We start from the raw sequence: 22864 nt of genomic DNA, 5'->3' as shown, positions 1-22864 counted from the left end.
ATACATGTATTCAGAGTATAGTCTCATAAGTGGCTTGCCATTTCATGCCATTGACAATGCTTATTGAGTAACAAAAAAATTTTACTTTTGACAAAGTCCATTATATCCTGTTTTTGGTCATGTTTAGTGTTTTTTAGGTCATTTGTAGGAAATCATTGTCCATCCAATGTTCACGAAGATATTCTGTGTTTTGTAATGAAGTTTATGTATAAAACTATAGAAGTTTCTACATTTGTGTCTACAATCTATTGCAAATTATTTTATATAGCATATATGTAGGTTAATTCTTTTTATTTCATTTATTTAATAGCTCATTATTCAAAAAGACTTTTATTTCTCCATTGAATTGCCTTATCATATTTCTAGAAAATAAATTGAACATGTATGTAAGGATATTTCTGAACTGTACAATATGGTTCATGCATTATGTGTCAATCATTACATTAATACCGCCTTGCCTTGATAATACTTTCTTTAAAATAAGTTTTGAAATTAGATAGTATGTCTCCCCCAACTTTGGTTGTATAAGATTAATTTTTTTGTGGCCATTTCATATTAACATGGTAGAAGTCACTTCAATTTCTACTAAAAATCCCATTGTGATTATGATCAGAACTGTATTGAGTTTATGGATCAATTTCATAGAACTGTTCACTTAATTAGATTGATCTTAATTGTACAATCAGATGCATTCTGATTCATGATATGATATCTTTCTCCCACTATTTAAGTCTTCTTTACTTTCAATAATTCTTCACAAATTCAAGTGTAGATGCCTTACACATTTTTTATCATGTTGGCTGATGCTGTATGAAATAGATTTTATTTCTCTTTTTTTGATAGTAGACAAAAACACAATTCATTTTATAAATTGACATTTGTCCTTGCTAAATTTGTGTCATAATTTTGGTAGTTGTTTGTAGATTTTTTAGGATTTTTTTATGTTAAAAGAATTGCTATATTATCTGTGAAAAAGACGATTTTATCTCTCCCTTTCATCTTTGTGCCTAAACTAAGATATCTAATACTATGATAAAGAGGCAATGAAAATGAATATCCTCACCTTGTTCCAGTCTAGGAGGAAAACATTCAATAGTCAACATTAGTTAAGAAGTTACCTACAAGGCTTTTAAACTATTTATCAGAATAAGAACTATCTCTTCTACTTCCAGTATGCTGTGAATTTTATCATCAGTTGGGTAAAATTTTGTCTAGTGTTATCTGTTGCCTTATACTAGAGTGCCCTGGCTTCAGCCTCACTCACAACAACCTCTAACTCCTGGGTTCAAGTGATCCTCTTGCTTCTGCCTCCTGAGTAGCAGGAGACTATAGGTACTCACCACCATGTCAGGCTAATTTTTCTATTTTCAGTAGAGTCAAGGACTCACTGTTGCTCAGGCTGGTATAGAACTTCTAAACTCAAGTGATCCTTCTACCTGGGTCTCTCAGAGTGCTGGAATTATAAGCCCCTACATCTGGCCTGGATACACAGTATTTTCAGTTCAGTTTGTTCATGTGGTTGTTTTCTTATATTGTAAAGTGACAATTTATAATTGTAAAAATTTATGGGGTACAAAGTGATATTGTGATTTATGAGTACAATGTAGAACAATTAAATCAAGCTGGTTAACATATCCAAGACCTCAAATACTTAACATTTTTTGTGGGAAGAATAAGTCAAATTCAGTCTCAGAACTTTTGGAAAGTGCAATTCAGTATTATTAACCATCTTCACCAGGCTGTGCAATAGCAGTAAACAAATGGAAACAAAAACATATTCCTCTTATCTAAGAGGTTCAATGCAATACCCATCAAAATTCCAACATAATTTTTCATAAAAAATGAAAAAAAATCCTAGAATTCATTGAATGCTACAAAAAAAAAATCCCTAAAATAGCTAAAGCAATAGTAAGCAAAAAGAACAAAGCTGGGGGCATCATAGTACCTGATTTCAAACTATACTACAAAGCTACAGTAACTAAAATAGCATGGTACTAACAAAACAAAATAAAACAAAACAAACAACAACAAATCCAAAAAGGTACACTGACTAATAGAACAAAAAAACTGAATAGAGAACTCAGAAATGAACTCATACATGCATGGTTAACTGATTTTCAACAAAGGTGCCAAGAATACATAAAGTGAATGAAATAACCTTTTCAATAAATGGTGTTGGAAATATTGAATATCCATACGCAGAAGAATTAAATTGGACTCATCTCATTCTATATAAAAATAATCAACTCAAAATTGATTAAAGATTCAAACAAAACCCAGAAGCTATACCACTACTAGAGGAAAATACAGAGGGAAAAACTCATGACATTGGTCTAGGCAATGTTTTTTTGGATTAACTCCTCTTTCCATTTGTTATTTCTATGCTAAAAATTTTGTCTGTTTATTTAGTAGTATCTCCTTTTTCTTTAATTCTCTGAATATATTTGTAAAGCAACATTAAAGTCTGAGCATTATAGATTTAAGTTTAAATCTAAACTTTTAAAGTTTCCTTTAACTCTTATCCTTAATCTTGGCCCCCTCCACTCTTCAGAGAGGTAACAACTATACTGTGTGTATCCTTCTAGACATATGTTATGGGGTTTGCATGTATTTACCTCTATACATATATTTACACATGCATTCAGAGTATAACACTACCAAAGTTTGATCAGAACAGCACATGTATTCTAAAATTCGTCATTAAATATCTAATTCAATTATATAATTTATATTATTTCACCAATATTATTAAATATTAATGATGGTAACTTTAATAATAATATTAAAATGTAATGCATCATGTCCATAGCTATATGAGTCTTTACATGTGTAGTCTCAACTGATTTTATACTCACAACAATTTTGTGGAATGGATGTTATTTTCCATTTATAGATGAAGAGTGAAATATTAAGAAACATGAAGTCATTTGCCCATTGAAATAGATTATAAATGACAGAAAAGGAATTATATTTTCTACTTTGCTAATGCTAAAGTCAATGTCTTTATCCTATGACACACTGGTTCTCTACATAAGAAGCACAGTAATATAGATCAGCAAATGTATGTATAAAATGTCAATAAACACTAAATAACATAAAACCTAAATTCAACTAAAGCTAGATCTACAAATCTATGACAGAAGTGACATATTCCAATGGCTTCAGTTGATATTTAGAGTAAAACTTTTGGTTATATGAAACTTAAGATAGTAGGAAAGTATTACAAATACTAATAAATAAATTTGGAGTTCTCTAAATATCATTTAATTTCAATGGGCCATAAAGCAAAGTGTGATATCAGCTAAATTAAAAACAAACAAATAAAACAAGCTTGATAGGCACATAGAGATCTCAATAATTCATAATTTAAAAAACACAGAGTTGGGCCAAGCATAGTGGCTCATGTCTGTTATCCCAGCAGTCTGGGAGGCCTAGGCAGGTGGATTGCCTGAGCTCACAGGTTCAAGACCAGCCTGAGCCAGAATGAGACCCCACCTCTAAAAATAGCCAGGCATTGTGGTGGGCGCCTGCAGTCCCAGCTACTTGGGAGGCTGAGGCAAGAGAATCATCTGGGCCCAAGAATTTGAGGTTGCTGTGAGCTGTGATGCCAAAGCACTCAACTGAGGGCAACAAAGTGAGATTCTGTCCCCCCCCTGCCCCCCAAATAGAAATAAGTTAAAAATATAGTTTTCTAAACAACTACAATAACTTCTTAAATGTCTTAGAACATTCTTTATATCTCATAAATTGAATTTTTTATTCAAAGGAAACATTGCTAACTTTAATTGGATGTTACTATACTATATATATCTTTATATATCTATATAAAGATTGATAGATTAAATGTTGCTACCATGGTTATGATCTGTGCAGTATTTTGAACAAAAACATTGATTATTAATTTTTTTATTTATCATAAGAGATAGTAAATTATAGCTGAACATGTGTTGAATTTCAAATAAATGTTATTGCTGTTGTTTTTAACTACAAGAAATATTTTCTGAAAGGGATCTCAAATGTTGAGAAAATAGATTATAAAAGATATTATGATGTTAGACTCACTGTTTTATAATTTTATGTGCCAATCTTAAGTCATAAAAATGAGAACATTAATACTTTCACATTTTTTTCAGCCTCCCTTTCCCATGCCACCAATTTTTTTTTAATTTATATTGTCATCTTTGTATTTTCAAGATTTTTAATTTTTACATTTAATTCTGAGACCTTAAGTCCCACAATATTTAACATGACATTTATATATAGATACATTAAATGGGAATCCTTAGTCTTTATATAATTTCTACATTTTTTAGTTTTTCTTTTTTTTATTTCAAATTCATATGAAAGTACACATTTTTTGTTTACATTGATTGTTCTCATTTCCAAGACAAAATTGCATCTTTAAGAACCAATAATGTTCCATGCCCAATACTAGAGCATTCGATGAGGTAGGCTAGTCAGTTGATTACATTTTAAGAATCTATGCTTTTTTATTAAAATAATTTCAAATATTGAAAAGGAAATCAATTAAAGAACTGTGCTTTACTACTTACCTAGCATTTCATGAGTTAATATAGGATAGTGGTCCAAATACTGCTAATAATTGCACAAAATTTGAATGTATGGCAAAAAAATTCAAATTTATCAATTGTAAAACATCCCTTACAAAAGAATCTGAGACAACTTAACTAACATTATTTTACTTGTTTAAGGTTGGTCACTCCTTCATGTTGGAATAAGACAATTCCAGTGTTTCTTAACTCAAGCCATTTGACATATAAATTTTAGTATTTCGTGAAGTAGAAAGATGAAAACTAGCTTTTACCACATGAATCCCCCATGTGGCTGTTTTATAAATACACAGCACATCCTCTTCCAGCTCAGCCTCACCCTTTCCTTAAACCCTGGCAAACACTAATTTATTCTCTGTTTCTATAAATTTGTCCTTTTAAGAATGTTATAGAAAAGGAATCACAGAGTACACAGCTTTTGAGACTGTCTTTTTCACTCCCAGTCTCTAGAGAGTCAACCAAGTAGTTGCCGGTATTAGTAACTCATTCTTTTTATTGCTAGTACACTATTGTTGGAAAGCACCAAGGTTTGTTTACCCATTCACTTATTTTCTGGGTTGTTTGTAGTTGGGGCTATGATGAACAAGCTGCTATAAACATTCATGGATAGGATTTTGTGTGAATATTTTAAATTTTCATTTCCCTGGGATAAACATACAAGTTGTTCATCATATAGCTCCATGTTTAGTTTCTCATAAAACCACCAAACCGTTTTGCCTGACTGAATGCACCATCGTATATCTCTACAAACTAGAATGATCCAGTTTTCCACATTCAATCTAGCATTTGGTGTTTTTATCACACCCTTTCTGATAGTCGTGTAACAATATTTTATTTTGAGTTTAAATTACATTTCCCTAATGAATAATAACTCTGAACATCTTTTCATGTGTTTATTTGCCATCTGTATATCCATGAGATGCTCCTTTTAGTCTTTTGGCTGTTTTTAAATTGTACAAATTGCTTTTATTCTGTTGAGTGTTGAACGTTGTTAACACTAGTCCTTTGCCTAATGTAAGTGCTTTGCATATATTCTTCCCAGTCTTAGCTAGTCGCTCATCCCCTTAATAGGGATTTTTATTCAACTTCAATTTATCGTATTTTTTTCCTATTTCTGGATCCTGCTTTGGGTGTCAAGTCTAATAACTCTTTGCTTACCTAGCCCTGTACCTGGAAGCTTTTGAATATCATTTCCCCCCAAATATTTTATATTTACATCTAAGTTCATGATGCATTTTCAGTTAATTTCTAGACAAGCTGTGGGATTTATGTCAAGGTGTATTTTATTTGCCTAATGCATGCCCGATCGCACCAGCACCATTTGTCAAAAAGGCTATCTTTCCCATATTTCACTGCGCTTGTGCCTTTGTAAACATCAGGTAGGCATATTCTGTGGGTTGCTTTCTGTGTTCTCTACTCTTAACCACTGACCTATTTGTCTATCCCTCCACAAAAACTAGCCTTACTTCCTAAAGCTACACAAGAAGTCTTGAACTAGGGTGAACTGATTTCTTCCACTTCACTGTTCTTTTTCAAAGTTGTTTTAGCAATTTTACTTCCATTACCTTTCCATATAAATTTTAGAATAATCTTATCTCTTTTTACAATTTTGTGCTACAATTTTGACAGGATTTATGTTAGATGTATACATTAATCTGGAGATTACTGACATATATATACACACACAACATACATGTCTGGAAAAGAATTCAGCCAGGTACAATGAAAAATAGAGATATGCAAGGCTAGATGCTTTCCAGACAGCTCTCGTATGTTGAGTTTTCTAATCCATGAATATTAATATGGCTCTCCATTCATTTATATCTTTTATCACTTCATTTATCAGTAACCTATAGCTTTAAGCATACAAATATTGGTCAAGTTTTATGTATTAGGTTAGACTTACACCTATGTGTCTCATTTTTTTAGGGAAATTGTAAAGGTTTTATCCATGTGTACATTGCTATCACACAGAAATACAACTGACATGTGTATCAACCAGATATTCTGCCACTCTGCTAAATTCATTTATCAGATCCACAAATGTTATGTAGACTCTGAACTTCCTACATAGACAATCATGAAATCTGAAAATAAGAACAGCTTTATCTCCTCCTTTACAATATGCATGCCTTTTTATCTTCTTTTCTTGCCTTATTGCAAGGACTAGAGCTTCTACAACTGTCTTTAATGAGTGATGCGGGTGCAAAGTTTTGTCTTGTTCCAAATCTTAGGAGGAAAGCATTCATCTTTTTAATCATTAATTAAAATATTCATATTTTTAGATGCAGTTTATTAAGTTGAAGAAGTTTCCTTTTATTCCTATTGTCTAAGAGTTTGTAATCATCAATAGATGCTGATTTAAAAAATTAAATCATTAATAGAATAATGTGACTTCTTTAGCTTATCAATATGTTTGATTACATTGTTAATTTTTTGAAAGTTGAATCAGACTTGCATCCATGGGACAAACTACACTTGGCTTAATGCATTAATCTTTTTTTAAAATTGCTCCCTTATATTTACTAATATTTTGTTAGAGAGTTTAGTTTTCTTTTTCTTTTTCTCTCCCCTCCCTTCCCCTCCCCTCTCCTCCACTCCCCTTCCCTCCCCTCTACTCTTTTTTTCTTTTCTTCTTCTTTGCATTGTCTTCATCTAGTTTTGGTATCAGGGAAATATTACTTTCACAAAATGAATTAGGAAGTGTTTCTGCCTCTCCTATTTTCTGAAATAGGTTTACAGATTATTTTAATTCCTCTTTGAGCATTATAGAGACTTCTCCAATGGAATCATGTAACTTTGGAGATTCTTTTTAATAAATCTTAAGTTATACATTTAATTTCTGTATAGTTATAGGGTTATTGAAATTATCTACTTAGTACTGACTGATTTGTGGCAGTTCTGGTTTCTTAAGAAATTGATACAACTGATTTATTTTGTCAAATTTATGTGTGTACATTTAGAGCATTCTCTTTTTCTTTTGATATTGGAAGAGTGGAAAAAATCGCAGTGGAAAGTATTTTTTACTTCACCCATGATTTAGAAGACTGAAGATTTACTATATGTCTGTTAATCTTATTCTTTTTTTCCTTTCTTGTACTCCAGCTTTCTCTCTTTCGTTCTATCATTTTTATTTAGAGAACTGCCTTTAGCCATTCTTTTAGTGTAGGTCTATAAGGATGAATAAGCCATTCATTTAGGGCAAGTGTAATAGCAATGAAGAATCTAACAAATTTTCCTTCATCTAATAAATTATTTATTTCTCTATAAATCTTGAAGAATATTTTCTTTCTTTCTCTCTCTCTCTCTCTCTTTCACTGAGTCACTGTGTCACACAGCCCACAGCAACCGCAAACTTAAGCGATTCTCTTGCCTTAGCCTCCCAACTAGCTGGGATTACAGGTGCCCACCATAACACCTGCCTATTTTTTTGTTGTAGTTGTCATTGTTGATTAGCAGATCTGGGCCAGGTTCAAACCCGCCAGCCCTGGTGTATGTGGTTGGCACCCTAACCACTGAGATATGGGCACCGAGTCAGAATATTTTTTCTTCACATAATATTGAGTGGACCTTTTTTAAATTTGATTTTCTCAGTACTCAAAAAGTATTATGTTACTTCTTTGTTAACTTCTGCTGAAAAATATACTGTTATTCCAATTGACTTTCTGCTATGTGTAAAGTTCCATTTATCTCTTGCTGCTTTTAAAATTTTTCTGTGTCTTTCGTTTTTAGAAGTTTAACTGTGATGTGTCTTGGGGTGGATTTATTTGAAATTATCCTGTTTGGAGATCACTCAGTATTTTAATTCTATATGTTTATGTCATTTGCAAAATTGGGAAAGTTTTCTACTGCTATTTTTTTGTGTGCTTTTTAAGGCTGCCACATTCCCATTCCAAACTCTGATGACACGCAAATCTTAGTTGTTTTGTTATAGATCCATAGTTCCTGAGGTTCTGTTTCAGTTTCGTTTTTGTGTATTGGTATACTCATGGTTATTATTTCTGCATTGTTCAGATTGGGCATTTTCTCTTTGTCAGTCTTCCAGGTCATTGATCATTTTCTCTGTCTTCCCCATTCTGGTGTTGAGCCCGTACATTGAGTTTTTTAATGCAGTCATTTATGTACTGATACTTCCGATGGACTTTTTCTGATTCCTTCTTCTTTGCTTAGATTTTCTATTTCTTTATTAAGACTTACTATGTTCTCATTTGTTTCAAGTGTGTTTGTCACTGCTTATTTTACATTACATAAGAGTTGTTTTAAAAACTGTGTCCTAAAATTCTAGTATCTTTGATATCTACAAGTTATAATTATTAATTGTCATCTTTTCATTTACTTTAAGATCTTACTGTTTTGGTATGAAGAGTGATTTTTCAATTGAATCCTGAATATTTTGTTTATCATGTTATAAAATCCTAGAAATTAATTAAACTTTCTGTTTTAAATGCTTTCTTCTTGCACTATTCCAGTGGGGGAATTAGGGTAGAAAAGCATTGCCATGTTATTGCCTGCTAAGGGTAGAGGTTAAGCTTTCTAACTTTCTAACTTGGTAGGGCTGAGTGTTCTGACTCCTCACATGGTATTCACTGTCACCATGGAGGGAGAAACTCATTAATGCAACATAATACTTTGATAAAGTAGTAAATTTTAGTCTTGTAGCATACTAGGATGGGTTTTAACTTTCTAAATAATGAGGAAGTAGAAGGAAAATATTCCTAACACAAAGAACTGATAAATGTTTGGGATGATGAATATTGCAATTACACTGAATTGATTAGTATACAATGAATGCATATATTCAAATAGCACATGTACCTTACAAATATGTACAACTATTATGTACCCATAATAGAATAAGAAAATTTATAAGTTTGCAAAAGTACTGGGAAGATAAAAGACAGTGAACAGATAAGTCCAACAACCGCAGGACCGTACAACAGGTCACAGTTACGGGGGTGATACAGTACAATGGAACAAATGCAACAATGGGAATCTCAGGCTTTGATTTTGGTACTGATTCTACTTACTACTTAGCTTTTTAGCTTTGGAAAATGCAATCTTTTTGGTCTTGATTTCTTAAAATAAGAGAAAAGAGTTGTACCAATTAGGCCATAATTTATTTTCCCTTTTAACAATCTATGAAAAACTACTTAAATTGAGAACTAAAGAATATCAAAAATTCTATATACATGTCAATTCAATTTTATAAATATAGTTAGCATTTTAATTTGAGCCAATGTGACCTCCTCATGAAGATAATAGAGGTATAATGAAATTTTGAGGACATGTGCCCTTTCTAAGTTCATGAAAATAATGCCAACATATAGTTGGAGAGCTATCTCAGACTCTTTTCAAAGTGAAGCACTCCTCTCCTTCCAGCAGTGCACTGGCTAACGGTGAACTTCCTGAGCTATAGCTCAATTGCTAAAAACATGTTTCTGGAGTGACATTTAAATATTTAAAAAATATTTTAAAAGGCATCTCCTGATATCTGTGCACCACAGTGATTGTGAATCATTGCTATAAGCATCAAGAAATCATTTTTAACCTTCAAGAAACAAAGTTAATATGTTATATCCAAAGAGAACAATGATAAAAAGAATTGAAATCTGGGCAACCAATTACAGACACTTATGATCAGAAAGAAATAGGATTCTGACTTTTAAGACTACACAGGGATTCTGGCATGCTTATATTTTATGTGCATGTAACCAATTTAAATAAGGACCAAAGAAGATAAAACAAGTGACAGATACCTGTTAAGAAGACTAATATTTATAACAGACTCTGGTTCTGAACACTTCAAAAGAGCTGAGGGAAATTTATTTCTATGTGTAAAGTAAGAAATAAGGACAATTGAGTTATCTATTTTGCATAAAAAGTAAAAGGTTATTACATCTTTTTTTTTTGGCCAGGGCTGAGTTCGAACCCGCCACGTCCAGCATATGGGGCTGGCACCCTACTCCTTTGAGCCACAGGCACCGCCCAGGTTATCACATCTTATACATAGAAGATATTAAAAAATATCATCTTGCATCTTCTCAATCACATAGCAAAAAACATCCTCAAACAATCAGTTTAGAAGTACTTGAAATTTGTAATATAACCCATTCATTCAATAATATAAATTTTAAAAGCAATTTGAACTTGATATAAAAAGTTTTATTGTGGACATAGAATTGTCTTATATGGGCAAGCATATTTTTCTGATGAGATGTTCAGTAATGTTCAGCATAGTCTCAAAAGATATTATGATGCCAAGTAGCTTAGTTCATTAGCTTGCCTTTTTAGGGCATTACAGTTTAAAAGATACAGATAATAAAATTGTTCTACTTTTGGTAAATTTTCAACATGGTCTTTTTCTTAAGAAAAAATTCACTGAACATCTATTGTCTGCCTGATGTAGAAAAATTAAAAAACACTGGTTCTCCAGAAACTCACATACTAAATTTAGAGAAATAAATGGCATAATAGTGATAATAACATTAGTTCTCTACTATTTTTAATGGCAAGAAAAATTAGCAAATTAAGTTCTACTTTTGTCTAAACCAACAAAATTTTTGAGGTTAGATGTTTTCCCTTCACTAAAGCCATCAGTGTGTGCTTTGGATCCACATCTTATGTTTTATAACAAGAACTCAGACTAGTTTATGATTAAGAATTAACTTTGGCTCATAATAAAGACACAGGGTTTGCCTTAATATTCTACATGATTAAATGTTCATGGCTGGTAACTTTGGGATTTACTAGTAGTATGTGTTTTATTTGCTAAGAACTTTAGATGACATTAAATACTCTGATGCATGTGGATACACACCCAATCCTTTCATTATATTCAGTTTACTAAATAGCCAACATCAAGAACCAAATTTTCAGAGTATTGGATAATCTTTAAGGAAGTCATAAAGATTTTATCCCTTGGAGTTTAGAAGATTTATTAATATAAAATCCATCACATTCCAGTGTGGATTAAAAAAGCTCTTTTACTCACCATTACTCTTTGCAATATGTAAAAATTACTAAATTATATTTGTTACTGAAATTATAAAATCGATTACATAATTATAAGAGAAATAAAGGCATAACATAATGAGGCATGACATTCTAACAAAAGAAATTTGCATGCAGGGTTGTGCCCATGAACATAAGAATTTAGTTAAGGATGAAATCCTGAAGGATATTCTCATGACAGGATGAATCTATTAATGCACTTAAAAATTTGCAGACCTTATTCATTTTTAAATACTTTACTAATGCCAGAAACAAGACAATTTCTGGCTTATAAAACAAAAAAAAAACACCCTAAAACATCTGGTATACTTACACACTTTTCACTGTCAAATACATAGCACAAATGTTTATTTGACTCAGAATCTTTGCATATGAAAGTGAATATCCTCTTGTCAGTTTTATCATCTGCGCAAAACGATATCCTATGAAGCTGACAGTTGTGTTGAACTTCCTGTGAACATAAATGGAAATATGTATTGTTGATGGGATATTTTTTTTTCCTTTTACTGAAATACTAGCTGTGTCAATAACATAATACTTAGACTTCAAAAGTAGAACAATTTTCTGTTAAGCTTTGGTTTTATAATTACATACATCCCAAACATAAACAAAGGCTTAAGGGAGATCAACCTCCTCACTCAGGATTGATATAAGACATTCATTTCAAAAGTACTTAGAAAGAACCAAGCATAACTTGAGAGTATCAGAGATTCATGGTCTATCCAAGCTACAAAGGATATTAAGAAATCATATGCTTTAAACCCTGCAAATCTCCATAGGAGGACCTGGAGGTTTAGAGAGATTAAGATACCTCCACAGGGTTACAGAGTTAGTAGAACCCTTTTAAACCAGAGCACTTTGCATTTTATCTCATTGCTACTAAATACCATTGCAATTTAGAATACAGCTTTATCCACACACAACTGCATGGGAAATACACTGGCATTTCACCTTTAGTTTTTTTACGAAATTTTATTTATGTAACTTCATTGTTACTCATACACTCTTGAAGTTTTTTTTTTTTTTTTTCAGTTTTTGGCCAGGGCTGGGTTTGAATCCACCACCTCCAGATATGGGGCTAGCACCCTACTCCTTTGAGCCTCAGGCAGTGCCCCTCTTGAACTTTTTTTTTTTTTCTGAGTCATACTTGAAACTTTTTTCTTCTGAGTCATACTTGAAACTTTTCATGGAGCAGAGAATGAGAAAGGACCAAAAATTCAGAAAAATCACTAATCAAATCTGCTAATCAGAAAGATAGCAGAGGTAGAATTACACACACACACACATACATGTTGAACTATAAAACATATGTAAAAACATAGTTCACTTAGTTAAAATAAAAGTATTTATATAAAATAGATAAATATGATTTTAGAATTACTCTATTTAGTCCACAGATGGAACATTTGACACTCCATTTATATTCATACAGATCATCCAAGTTATTTATTCGTTCTTCATAATTTTCTAAAGCATGTGGGGGGGAGAAATCCTATGTTTTTAATTATGACTAGTGCAAACAAGCAGAAAAATCAAACATTCCCTTTTCTATTGCAGTTATTAATATCATTTTATAAGATACATTAGAACACAAGTGATATCAATGAGAATGTCAAGGTACCAACCTTACATAGTGGGTGTTTTAAAATACTGGAGATAGAAGCAACTATAGTTGTATTGGAGGAAGACTGGCTGACTGTCTCCATAGAAAGCCTTATTTTATGTTACACTGAGTAGCGTTTGTCCTGCTATGAAAATTTTCTCTATCTTTACCCCAACTGAGCCAGAATTTCAGAAATTTTGATCAAGACAGGTAGTTAAGACCCTTATCCTTCCAAGCTTAGAGTTTATGTCAGCTTGCTGAGGTCTGATTGATCACTGATTCACATCAGAATGAAAATGAGTACACAAAGTGCGATATACATGTGAATGGTACATTAATTTGTCCACAGCAATGCATTCTTTTCCTGCATACAAACTAAATAGTAAGCCATTGAACAGTTGCTTGGTAAGCCTGGAAATTAAAATGAGAAAGTACATTGTATTTTTTTTTTTTTTTTTGGTAGAGACAGAGTCTCACTTTATCACCCGTGGTAGAGTGCCATGGTATCACACAGCTCACAGCAACCTCCAAACTGGGCTTAGCTGATTCTCTTGCCTTAGCCTCCCGAGTAGCTGGGACCACAGGCACCTGCCACAGTGCTCGGCTACTTTTTTTTTTTTGTTGTTGTTGTTGCAGTTTGGATGCGGCCGAGTTTGAACCCACTACCCTCAGCATATGGGGGCAGCACCCTATCCACTGAGCCCAACATTGTGTGGTTTTAATGCTTATTAGCCTGACTAGATATCCTGATCCATCCCACGTTACTAGCAGGGAGGGAATGGACAGTGCTAAGAAGAGGTGCTCAACTTACTTAGGCTTTTGATCTTTCCTTTCTTGTACTTACATTGACAATGACCACACTTGTGTGAGACTATTGACAATTTTTTTGGTTTGATTGTCAATATAGTTAGTCAAACAATATCCCATAACCACACTGTGTAGCTCCCAAATACTGACATGTCTATACCAGATTATTAATTGTACAATCATGTTAATGATATATAAAATATCATTGTTAGATGATAGAGAAAAATAACTTCTTTTTCTCACCTATAGGAGAAATTACAAGTAACATATAAAACATACCACTTGCTCACTAACCAGTATGATCACAGAAAGCCTCTGGTTATGAGTGGCTGGGAATAACGCTAATATTCCTTTCAATTACCAAAAGTATCCTCCTAAAATAGAAGTCTAGGGAGCTGAAACTTGTAATTTCATTATTTATGTAATATTTATATTGTTGTGACAAATCTTTAAACGTAGTGGCAATTTTTGTTAAGATAGGGTAAAGAGATTCAGGAACGCAGTAAAACACAATAAAAACACATACTGTTTAATCTTAATATTCTTAATAATCTTAATAATATTAAAAACTCAGTATATATCATACGTTTTTATCCCAACTCCATCTATGTGTCCCCAATTGCTAGTCCCGCACAATCTAAAGAAAGGAAAGACAGAAAGAAAGTCAATGAGCTGATTGTCATTGAGATTTCCCCCTTCACCAGTGGCAGAAAAAAAAAAAAAATAAAATAAATAAAATAAAAATGCTTTCCTAAATACACTTCCCCATTAGACTGATGACATATTTTAAAATTCTGCCTCATACACTCATATTTAACTATAAATAAATTTATTTTAGGAGCATCACCTCTTTCCCCCAAGTTACAATTCATGCTTAAAAGAAACTTAATGATACTTGTTTCTAGTTCCCTCATGTGCCCTCTACTAATGGTTCCCAAACACGTTGCTTTAAGCCATCACAAAGTCATGGAAGAACGTTTCTCTCTCTCTCTCTTTTTTTCTGAGTTGCACACAAATACACCCAAGGCCTTGTTCCACAGGTTATGACTCTGAAAGGCCTGGTGGACTTCAGCAGTCACCATTCTAAGAAGCATCCTGGAGGGTCAGATGCTCAGCAGAGCTTATAAATTACCTTTTAAAATTCTCTACATTTTTTAATGGATTCAAGAAATGGTACTTTCTTTATATGGGTACATACTAAAATGCCATATGTTTATATGTAATACGTGAGCAAAGAGTCAACTCTTCTGCATTTATATATGACATAATTAAAGTTATAAAATTCCAAGATTGCTGTTTAGGTCTGGTAGGGATGAAAACGGAGATGCTATTTTTTCCTATTTAGAGTTTAGAAAACTTACTTTGGGGGAGAAAATTCAGTTGGATTTCTTAAAAATTAGCTATTAAGTACAGGAAATTGAGACTCTGGACAAGGAAGAAAAGCACTAGTATTACTGATTTGGGGAAGGCAAGGATGGATGATCAAAAGTGAACTGGCTAGGCCAGGTGCAGTGGCTCACGCCAATAACTAGCACCTTGGGAGGCCAAGGCTAACGTATTGCTTGAGCTCAGGAGTTCAAGACCAGCCTGAGAAAGAACAATACCCCATCTCTACTAAAAATAGAAAAATCAGCTGGATGTTATGGCAGGTGCTTGTAGCCCCAGCTACTAGGGAGGTTGAGGCAGGAGCATCAATGAGCCCAGGAGATTGAGGTTGCTGTGGGCTATGATAATGCTATGGCACTCTATCCAGGGCCAAAGAGTAAGACACTGTCTCAAAAAAAGAAAAAAAAGTCAACTGGCTTATCACATTTACTGATATTTTGTAAAAGGAGTTTAGGTAGAGGGAAGTATAAGTATTTGATAGGCAGAGTTTAGGGAATAGAATGACATGGCTGACGGGCTGTTAATGGGAGATGCTATTTGGTCAAAACCTAAAAATATTATTTTCCAACAACAAAAACAGGAGATGCCGATCATCCACTTTCTTGTCAACTTTGCAGTCATTCTTTTATGGCTAAAAACTATCTTTTCCTAAGTCCACCTCAATTTTTGATGATCCAGTTTAGCTTTTCTTCACTCTACCACATAACCCACTACTCTTATATAAAAAGTTTTGGCATTTATCCTTTTATGTTTACAAATATTTAAAGTTCAGGAAACATTTTCTGTGTATTTGGGGTAAAACACACAAAAAATTAGGAGAATAAGTAGAAGAAATAACCTTGCAAACCATAAATTATTGGTCAATTGGGATACATAAGGGGAGATCTCAAGTGATTGGGAAGCCAAAACAACAAACAAACAAACAAACAAACAACAACAACAACAAAAAACCCAGACCTGACAGCCTAAGTGGCTGATGATAGTCTGTAAAGGAGCTTTTCACATACCTTTTCTTCAAAGATACAGTCTCATTTTAAAGCTCAGATGAAATCATGCAGAAAATAACAGATGTAGGCATGAGAAAAGATTGCACTGCATACCCAGATACTGTTCCCCTAGCAGCTGGTAACACTGTGCCACATTCGTATCAGACAACCTGTCCTCACTTTTGTTGACACACACATACCCTATACACATCTTGTAGTGTTTTAAACATTCATATTTTGTGCTTTTCTAAAGACATGCCATTATTAAACTCTCAATTTTATAAACTAAAGAAGTTCTCTATATACTGCATTCAATCATATTTGCATTTTCTAAATGCTTAACCTTTGTATCAATGAATGCGCTCAGATGTTCAGTAAAAGAAGAACGATTTAATAGATTATGGTATCATCATTATGGTTGGTGAACTTGGTGAAATTTTTATATCCTAAGATCTAAGAGACTCAACAAGAATAAGAACATACGGAAATGAGACATAAAGCCTATGATCAGGTCTACACAATTCAAGGTGTGCTTTGACAACTGTCAAGCAGACAAGAAACTGAATTAATAATTACGCATACACTCCTTCCCCATACATTCATACTCACTTCAAAACAGCTACAGAATCTGTATAACTTAGAAGAAAACTTTTAACATAAACATGGCCTACACATAACATATTCTTGCTGGACATTGTCCACTATGTATCCATTTAATTTTAAGAAGGAAATGCAGGAATAGCATTATTTTCCCTTTGACCGTATGTTAGACTGCACTTCGGTCGCTACAGTTTTGATTGCATTGTCCCTCTGTAATTTATTGCTTCCTCACTCTCTACTATTTTTAGATAGCTACCATTTGCCTCATGAATTTATCTCAGCCGTGCCTCACTTTCAAAGGCCTTGTTTCCCTGAAAACCACATAAATTCCATTATAGGCTTGAACCATCCTGCTACTAACCTTTCCCCATTTCCTTATTCTGTTTTCAGCCCCCTCAGCAGTGGTTCTTTTGGGACATCCTGAACAGTAAAATCTTCATGTCTTTGTTTGTACTTTAATATTGAGGGTGGATAATAGGAGGAAATTGAACAGGATTATTGTGGGAGGTCTTAAATTTGTGTCTTGGAAAGGCTGCAGGAATGCCTTTGTTCTTTTATTTGTAAAGTTGTCCTTGTCCTTATACAGATTAAAAATACAGAATTTCCATATTCAGAGATTCTGCTTCTGTAGCTTACTTTGGGGCCTTAGAATTTATTTTTGCAAATGACTCAGGAAGTTTTTATGCAAGTAATCCATGGTCTGCCTACAATTTGAAAATGTGGGCCTTGTGGTGTGGCCACCAAACTATGCACTTCAACCAAATCCCCTCAAACGTTACTGTGCATCCCAGTCACTAAGTTTCTCCCCAAATTGTGGTAAAGATTGCCTAGGTCTGGAATGGGACCGGAGATTTGACATTTCTGACAAGCACCCAGTAGATGTGGATGCTTCTGGCCCACAGAGCACACTTTCCCTAGTAAGATGCTGCTGGGAACTGGTTTTCACATGAGTGAAGGTACGAATGGCACCTGCTGGACTAGAGAAAAGTCACAGACCCATGAAAAACATTTCATAATCTGTTTACAAGACAGGAATTCTTTGGGCTTTCAAACTGACTTAGTATTTCAATAGTTTTAGAAGAAAGCCTTGACAGCATGTATTTGCAAAATATGTAGAGTTGATTGGTAATCAATTTTTCCAAATTGACTATATTGGTTGTGCCAAAATTCCTAAACTGTATTTCTGTAACATTGTGACTAAAGTACTTTATTAGTTTACTAGGACTGTCAAAAACAAACTATAAGAGAGTTCATATTTCTCATGTGCTGGAGGTTAGAAGTCCACGAATGAGGTTTGGTTTCTCTGGGGCCTCTCTTCTTGGCTTCAGAATCTGCCTCCTCTCCTTGCTCTCATGCCCTCTGTGAGTGTGTGCCCCTGGTGTCTCTCCCTCTGTTTCACAAGGACACCAAGTCACTTAGCATTAGGGCCCCATACTTAGAGTCTCTTTTAACTTTAATTACCTCTTTAAAGGACCTATCTCCAAATGCAGTCACATTGGAGGTCAGAACTTCAACATAGAAATTTGAAAGGGAACCAACTTAGTCCATAATGGGTACATATTAATGAACTTGAATCTAGAATAGGTTATATTTTAAATATTTTATTGGAGGGGGCAAAAGTTCTTAAATACAAGAAACTTAAGTTTAGAACGTGTAACAGGATGAGTTGTGTTCCCTTAAGATTCCTAAGTTGAAGCCCTAACACCGAGAACCTCATAATATGACCATAGCTGGAGTGTCTTAAGTAAGCAGGAGGCCCTCAGCCTGAGGTTTTCTCTGTACTTTGAGTTCCTACATGACAAACTTGAACCTAACATAATATGCCAACAAACTAAACCTAACGTGAGTTAGGAGGATAACAAACAGCCAAGATTCAGCCAGTCACAGACTAACAACTCATCAGACCATGCACAAACAAGGCAGGGGCCTCCCTGTAATCAATCAGGTGATTTCTCTATTTTGCTTCTGCGTCTAGCCTATAAAAGCTCCATGCTCCAAGGTGGAACTGTCTGAACCTCTTCTGGTTCTGAGTGATGCCAAAATCATGAATTATTCTCTGCTTCAATAAAGTCTGGTAAATTTAATTTGTCTGAAGTTGTTCTTTTTTTTTTTTTTTTTTTTTTTTTAGAGACAGAGTCTCATTTTGTTACCCTCGGTAGAGTGCTGTGATGTCACAGCTCACAGCAACCTCCAGCTCTTGGGCTTAGGTGATTCTCTTGCCTCAGCCTCCCGAGTAGCTGGGACTACAGGCACCTGCCACAACGCCCGGCTATTTTTTTGTTGCAGTTTGGCCGGGGCCGGGTTTGAACCTGCCACCCTCAGTATATGGGGCTGGCACCCTACCCACTGAGCCACAGGCACCTCTGAATTTGTTCTTTTAATAGGAGATAAGGCTTTTAAAAAGGTAACGTAACTACAATAAAGCAGTCAGTGTAGTCACTGCTCCAATCCTGACGGGTATTCTTACAGAAATAGAAAATTGGAGAAACAAAGAAACACACCTGTGCAAACCCAGAAGGCCGACCCTGTGATAAGGGAGCAAGAGGACAGCTATCTGAAAGCCAAGGAGAGAGGTATCAGAGGAAACCAATCCTGCCGGCATCTTGATACTGGACTTCCAGTCTCCACAACTGGGAGAAATATATTTATTTTCTCTTCCTTCCTTCCTTCCTTCCTTCCTTCTTTCCTTTCTTCCTTTCTTCCTTTCTTTTTTTAGAGACAGAGTCTCACTTTGTCACCCTCAGTAGAGCACCATGGCATCACAGCTCATAGCAACCTCCAACTCTTGGGCTTAGGCGATTCTCTTACCTCAGCCTCCTGGGTAGCTGGCATTACAGGCGCCTGCCATAACGCCTGGCTGTTTTTTTGTTGCAGTTTGGCAGGGGCTGGGTTTGAACCCACCACCTTCAGTATATGGGGCCGGTGCCCTACTCACTGATATTTATTTTCTTTAAGGTACCCAGGGTGTGATATTTTGTTAAGGCAGCCCTCAAAAATTAATATATACTGATTAGGTCTACCAGAAATAAAACAAATGCAGAAAACTTTAATAAACAACACAGCTTTTGTCTTTTTTCATACTTAGTAAACCAGGAAGCATAATATATGCATCAATTTCACATCTCGTGAAGAAAAATGTCTAAGTATGAATAAGACCGAACACTGCTGTTTGGTCTTAACATAACATAAAATAGTACATTCTCAATACAAGTAACAGAATGGACCACTTAGAAAGTAATGCCAATAAGTTGTTTTCCTCCCCAAATATCCTAGAGCTTTAAATTGTCCTTAACTGAGAGCTAAACGCTTCAAGTTGGTAAAAAATTAAATATTAAAATGGGAAGATAGTTGTGATTAATTGAAGGTCCCAGGGCTTCTGACATTTAAAACTAAGACTTACCTTTGTTTTGGGTTCCAGAATTTTCACTCCATAAATTGATATTTGCAACTCAACTTTAGGAATTTTCTGGCCTTCAGATTTCTTGATATGTCTTGCAAACTACGAATGAAAAATAATCCACAAAATCATAATTCCGTTTCTATGAAGAATGAAGACAAACATTTGTAGTTTGTATGCAATGTGAGACATTCATCAGGTGAATTATTTCCCATTATATTTTATAAAAATAGTCTTAAAATATCTAAAAAGCATAAACCATTTAATTCAGACTGATTATCAGTAACTTTTTTAAAATACCACTTTAATGCACTTCTTTCATGATACTTAAAAATTTATATTTATACAACTGAGATAGTTAAAAACACTGAATATACTTTGTGAGACGATAAGCAGAGATTGATTTATTTTTCCATGGATCTTTGTTTTATTCTTCTTTTTAAAAATTTTTCTTTTTTAATTATTGTTTCAGGTTAATTTGAAGGTACAAAGAATTAGGTTACAATGTTCACATTTGTTAGGTATAGGCCCTCTTATAATTGCGTCCCCTGCCCAAGAGGTGTGTGATACACCCTAACATTGTGCCCATTAAGTGGGAGCACACCCATCCCTCTGTCTCCTCCCCTCTCCTCTCTCCCTCACCCTACCCCACCTTGAACTGATTTGAGCTTTTCTCTCACATGGGCGTGTATTAGATCACCTATTGGCTTCATATTAGTATTGAGAATCACTTCGTGGCCTTTTGGCTAAGATCAAGTGCATATTAGTTTTGAGTGTATTATATTCTTGCTTTGTTTTTTAAATACATTTAGAGAACTTGCAGTTTACCAGTAGTTGGAAATGCCATTTTTGCAATTTCTGTAAACTCACCTAGTTTAGGACACTACTCTACCCAACCAAATCAATAAGGAAAAAGAGGTAGATGACCATATGCAAACTGAAGTTAAGACCAGAAGGCATTATCCCAGCAGAAAGACACAGAACAGGTCTCGACTCAGTCTAAAATTGTTAAGTAGAGTATCTTGAAAACACATTCTTTGAATGCTTTAGAGTAATATTTATTGTACCTTCTCACTGAATAAGAAGTGTACGTAAATACTTATTAGATTCCGTTTTAAGACCAAAAAGAAGATCATAATACTCAGGCACATGGCAGATGGAGTCTCTACCTCCCTGTCAGCACTGCTGGCTTTCATGGAGGAAAAGTAGAAGAGCCCAAATTTAACTTGATGATTAAACAATCATTGTTTAACTTTTTTGTTAGAACACAGATACACATTCATTCTGCACACAACCCATAAATATATACTGTTTAGCATAATTTTTTCCCATACAATATTTGGAACATACACTAGAAAGTTATTATTTGTCTGAAATTCAAAGTTTACTGGACGTCTCGATTTTATCTAGCAATTATACGCTCTTCCTACCTTCCATCTATCTTTCCTTCCTCATCTTTCTTTTCAACAAATTAGAACTATTAGAAAAAGAATTTCTCTTCCCCCTTCTAGGGCTTCAAAAGTTATTTCCTAGATCCTAGTATAACATTTTTTCAGCATACGGATGATCCCAACTGAAGTCAAAATGAATGACAGATAAGGCAAGGGAGACTTCCAGTCCTCCCCCATGTCCTATTTATTTGCATTGTGTATTTCACTCTAGTTTATGGCAGATGTAAATGAACACGGTAAAGCACAATCCTGGGGTACAGTGGTTAAAAGCCTTTCCTCTTTTCATGGCTTTGCATGGTCATAGAGGGTAACATAATTAATGCACATAGCAATGCCCTGAAGTGCCTGCCTTCACGTCCCAGGGGTTAGCAGTTTGTTTTACTCCATGTTGGTGTGTGATTTTTCAGCTTGCTGTGTGTCCTGCTCCATGACTGCAGGCTGCTATTTCTTTTCTTTTCCTTGTTTTTCTGTATCCTGCAGTCTTAAATTCCGCACATGATTCAACTAACTGCTGCCAGAGAATTATTTTTGTCTTTAAGAAACTTATTTTTCCTGACTGTAGATCTTTAAAAATTAACTCAGCTCTTTTCTAAAGAAAGTGGATTAATTTTGTTTTGCCCTTCATAATCCCCTTGTTGTAGTAGCATAATTAAACAACTTGGGTTTTTTCACACGTGGGGGCTTCCAGAACCCGTCAGATGTTCTCCATCTACGTGAATGCATCTGAACAACGTGGCCCTGCTGTGTGCTTCAGAAACACGCTAAGTCAGCTGGCTTCCTACGTGTCACCAGACACTGAGCAGTGGCTTCCGAGGCCCCTGCCACATCTGGACACAACCGGTCTGTAACCTCTGACAAAAAACACACAACCTTTATTTTCCAAAACGTCTATGACAAAACAACCACTGTCATTAAACTTATCTTTTCAGAAGAGAAGAGAGAAACGAAGAAAAGAAAAAAATAGGGGCTGAGGGAGAGAAAAACAAAGAAGGCTAGGAAGCAAATAAGAGGGGTGAGGGAGGGGGGAGGAGAGGGGCGAGGGAAGGGGGAGG

At 34.5% G+C, this 22864-nt stretch overlaps 1 protein-coding gene across 3 annotated transcripts in view; it reads right to left on the bottom strand.

The window, feature by feature from the left end:
* Nucleotides 1-22864, bottom strand: part of GULP1 (GULP, engulfment adaptor PTB domain containing 1) — a 107969-nt gene that overhangs the window by 30995 nt on the left and 54110 nt on the right. For 2 of the 3 annotated variants that reach the window (XM_003801028.3, XM_003801029.3), the window contains exons 4-5: nucleotides 20365-20463; nucleotides 11896-12033 (exon numbers count right to left, since the gene is read on the bottom strand). The exons of the other annotated variant lie outside the window; for it this stretch is intronic. In XM_003801028.3, coding sequence (XP_003801076.1) covers nucleotides 11896-12033; nucleotides 20365-20463 — 237 coding nt within the window. The remainder of the gene's footprint in view (nucleotides 1-11895; nucleotides 12034-20364; nucleotides 20464-22864) is intronic. 3 annotated transcript variants of the gene reach the window in all.

Source organism: Otolemur garnettii, unplaced genomic scaffold (genome assembly GCF_000181295.1).
Source record: "Otolemur garnettii isolate 467f Iridium unplaced genomic scaffold, OtoGar3 scaffold00195, whole genome shotgun sequence".
NCBI classification, from domain to species: domain Eukaryota; kingdom Metazoa; phylum Chordata; class Mammalia; order Primates; family Galagidae; genus Otolemur; species Otolemur garnettii.
The sequence above is the reverse complement of the archived record's forward strand: the minus strand, read 5'-3'. Positions and strand labels throughout refer to the sequence as shown.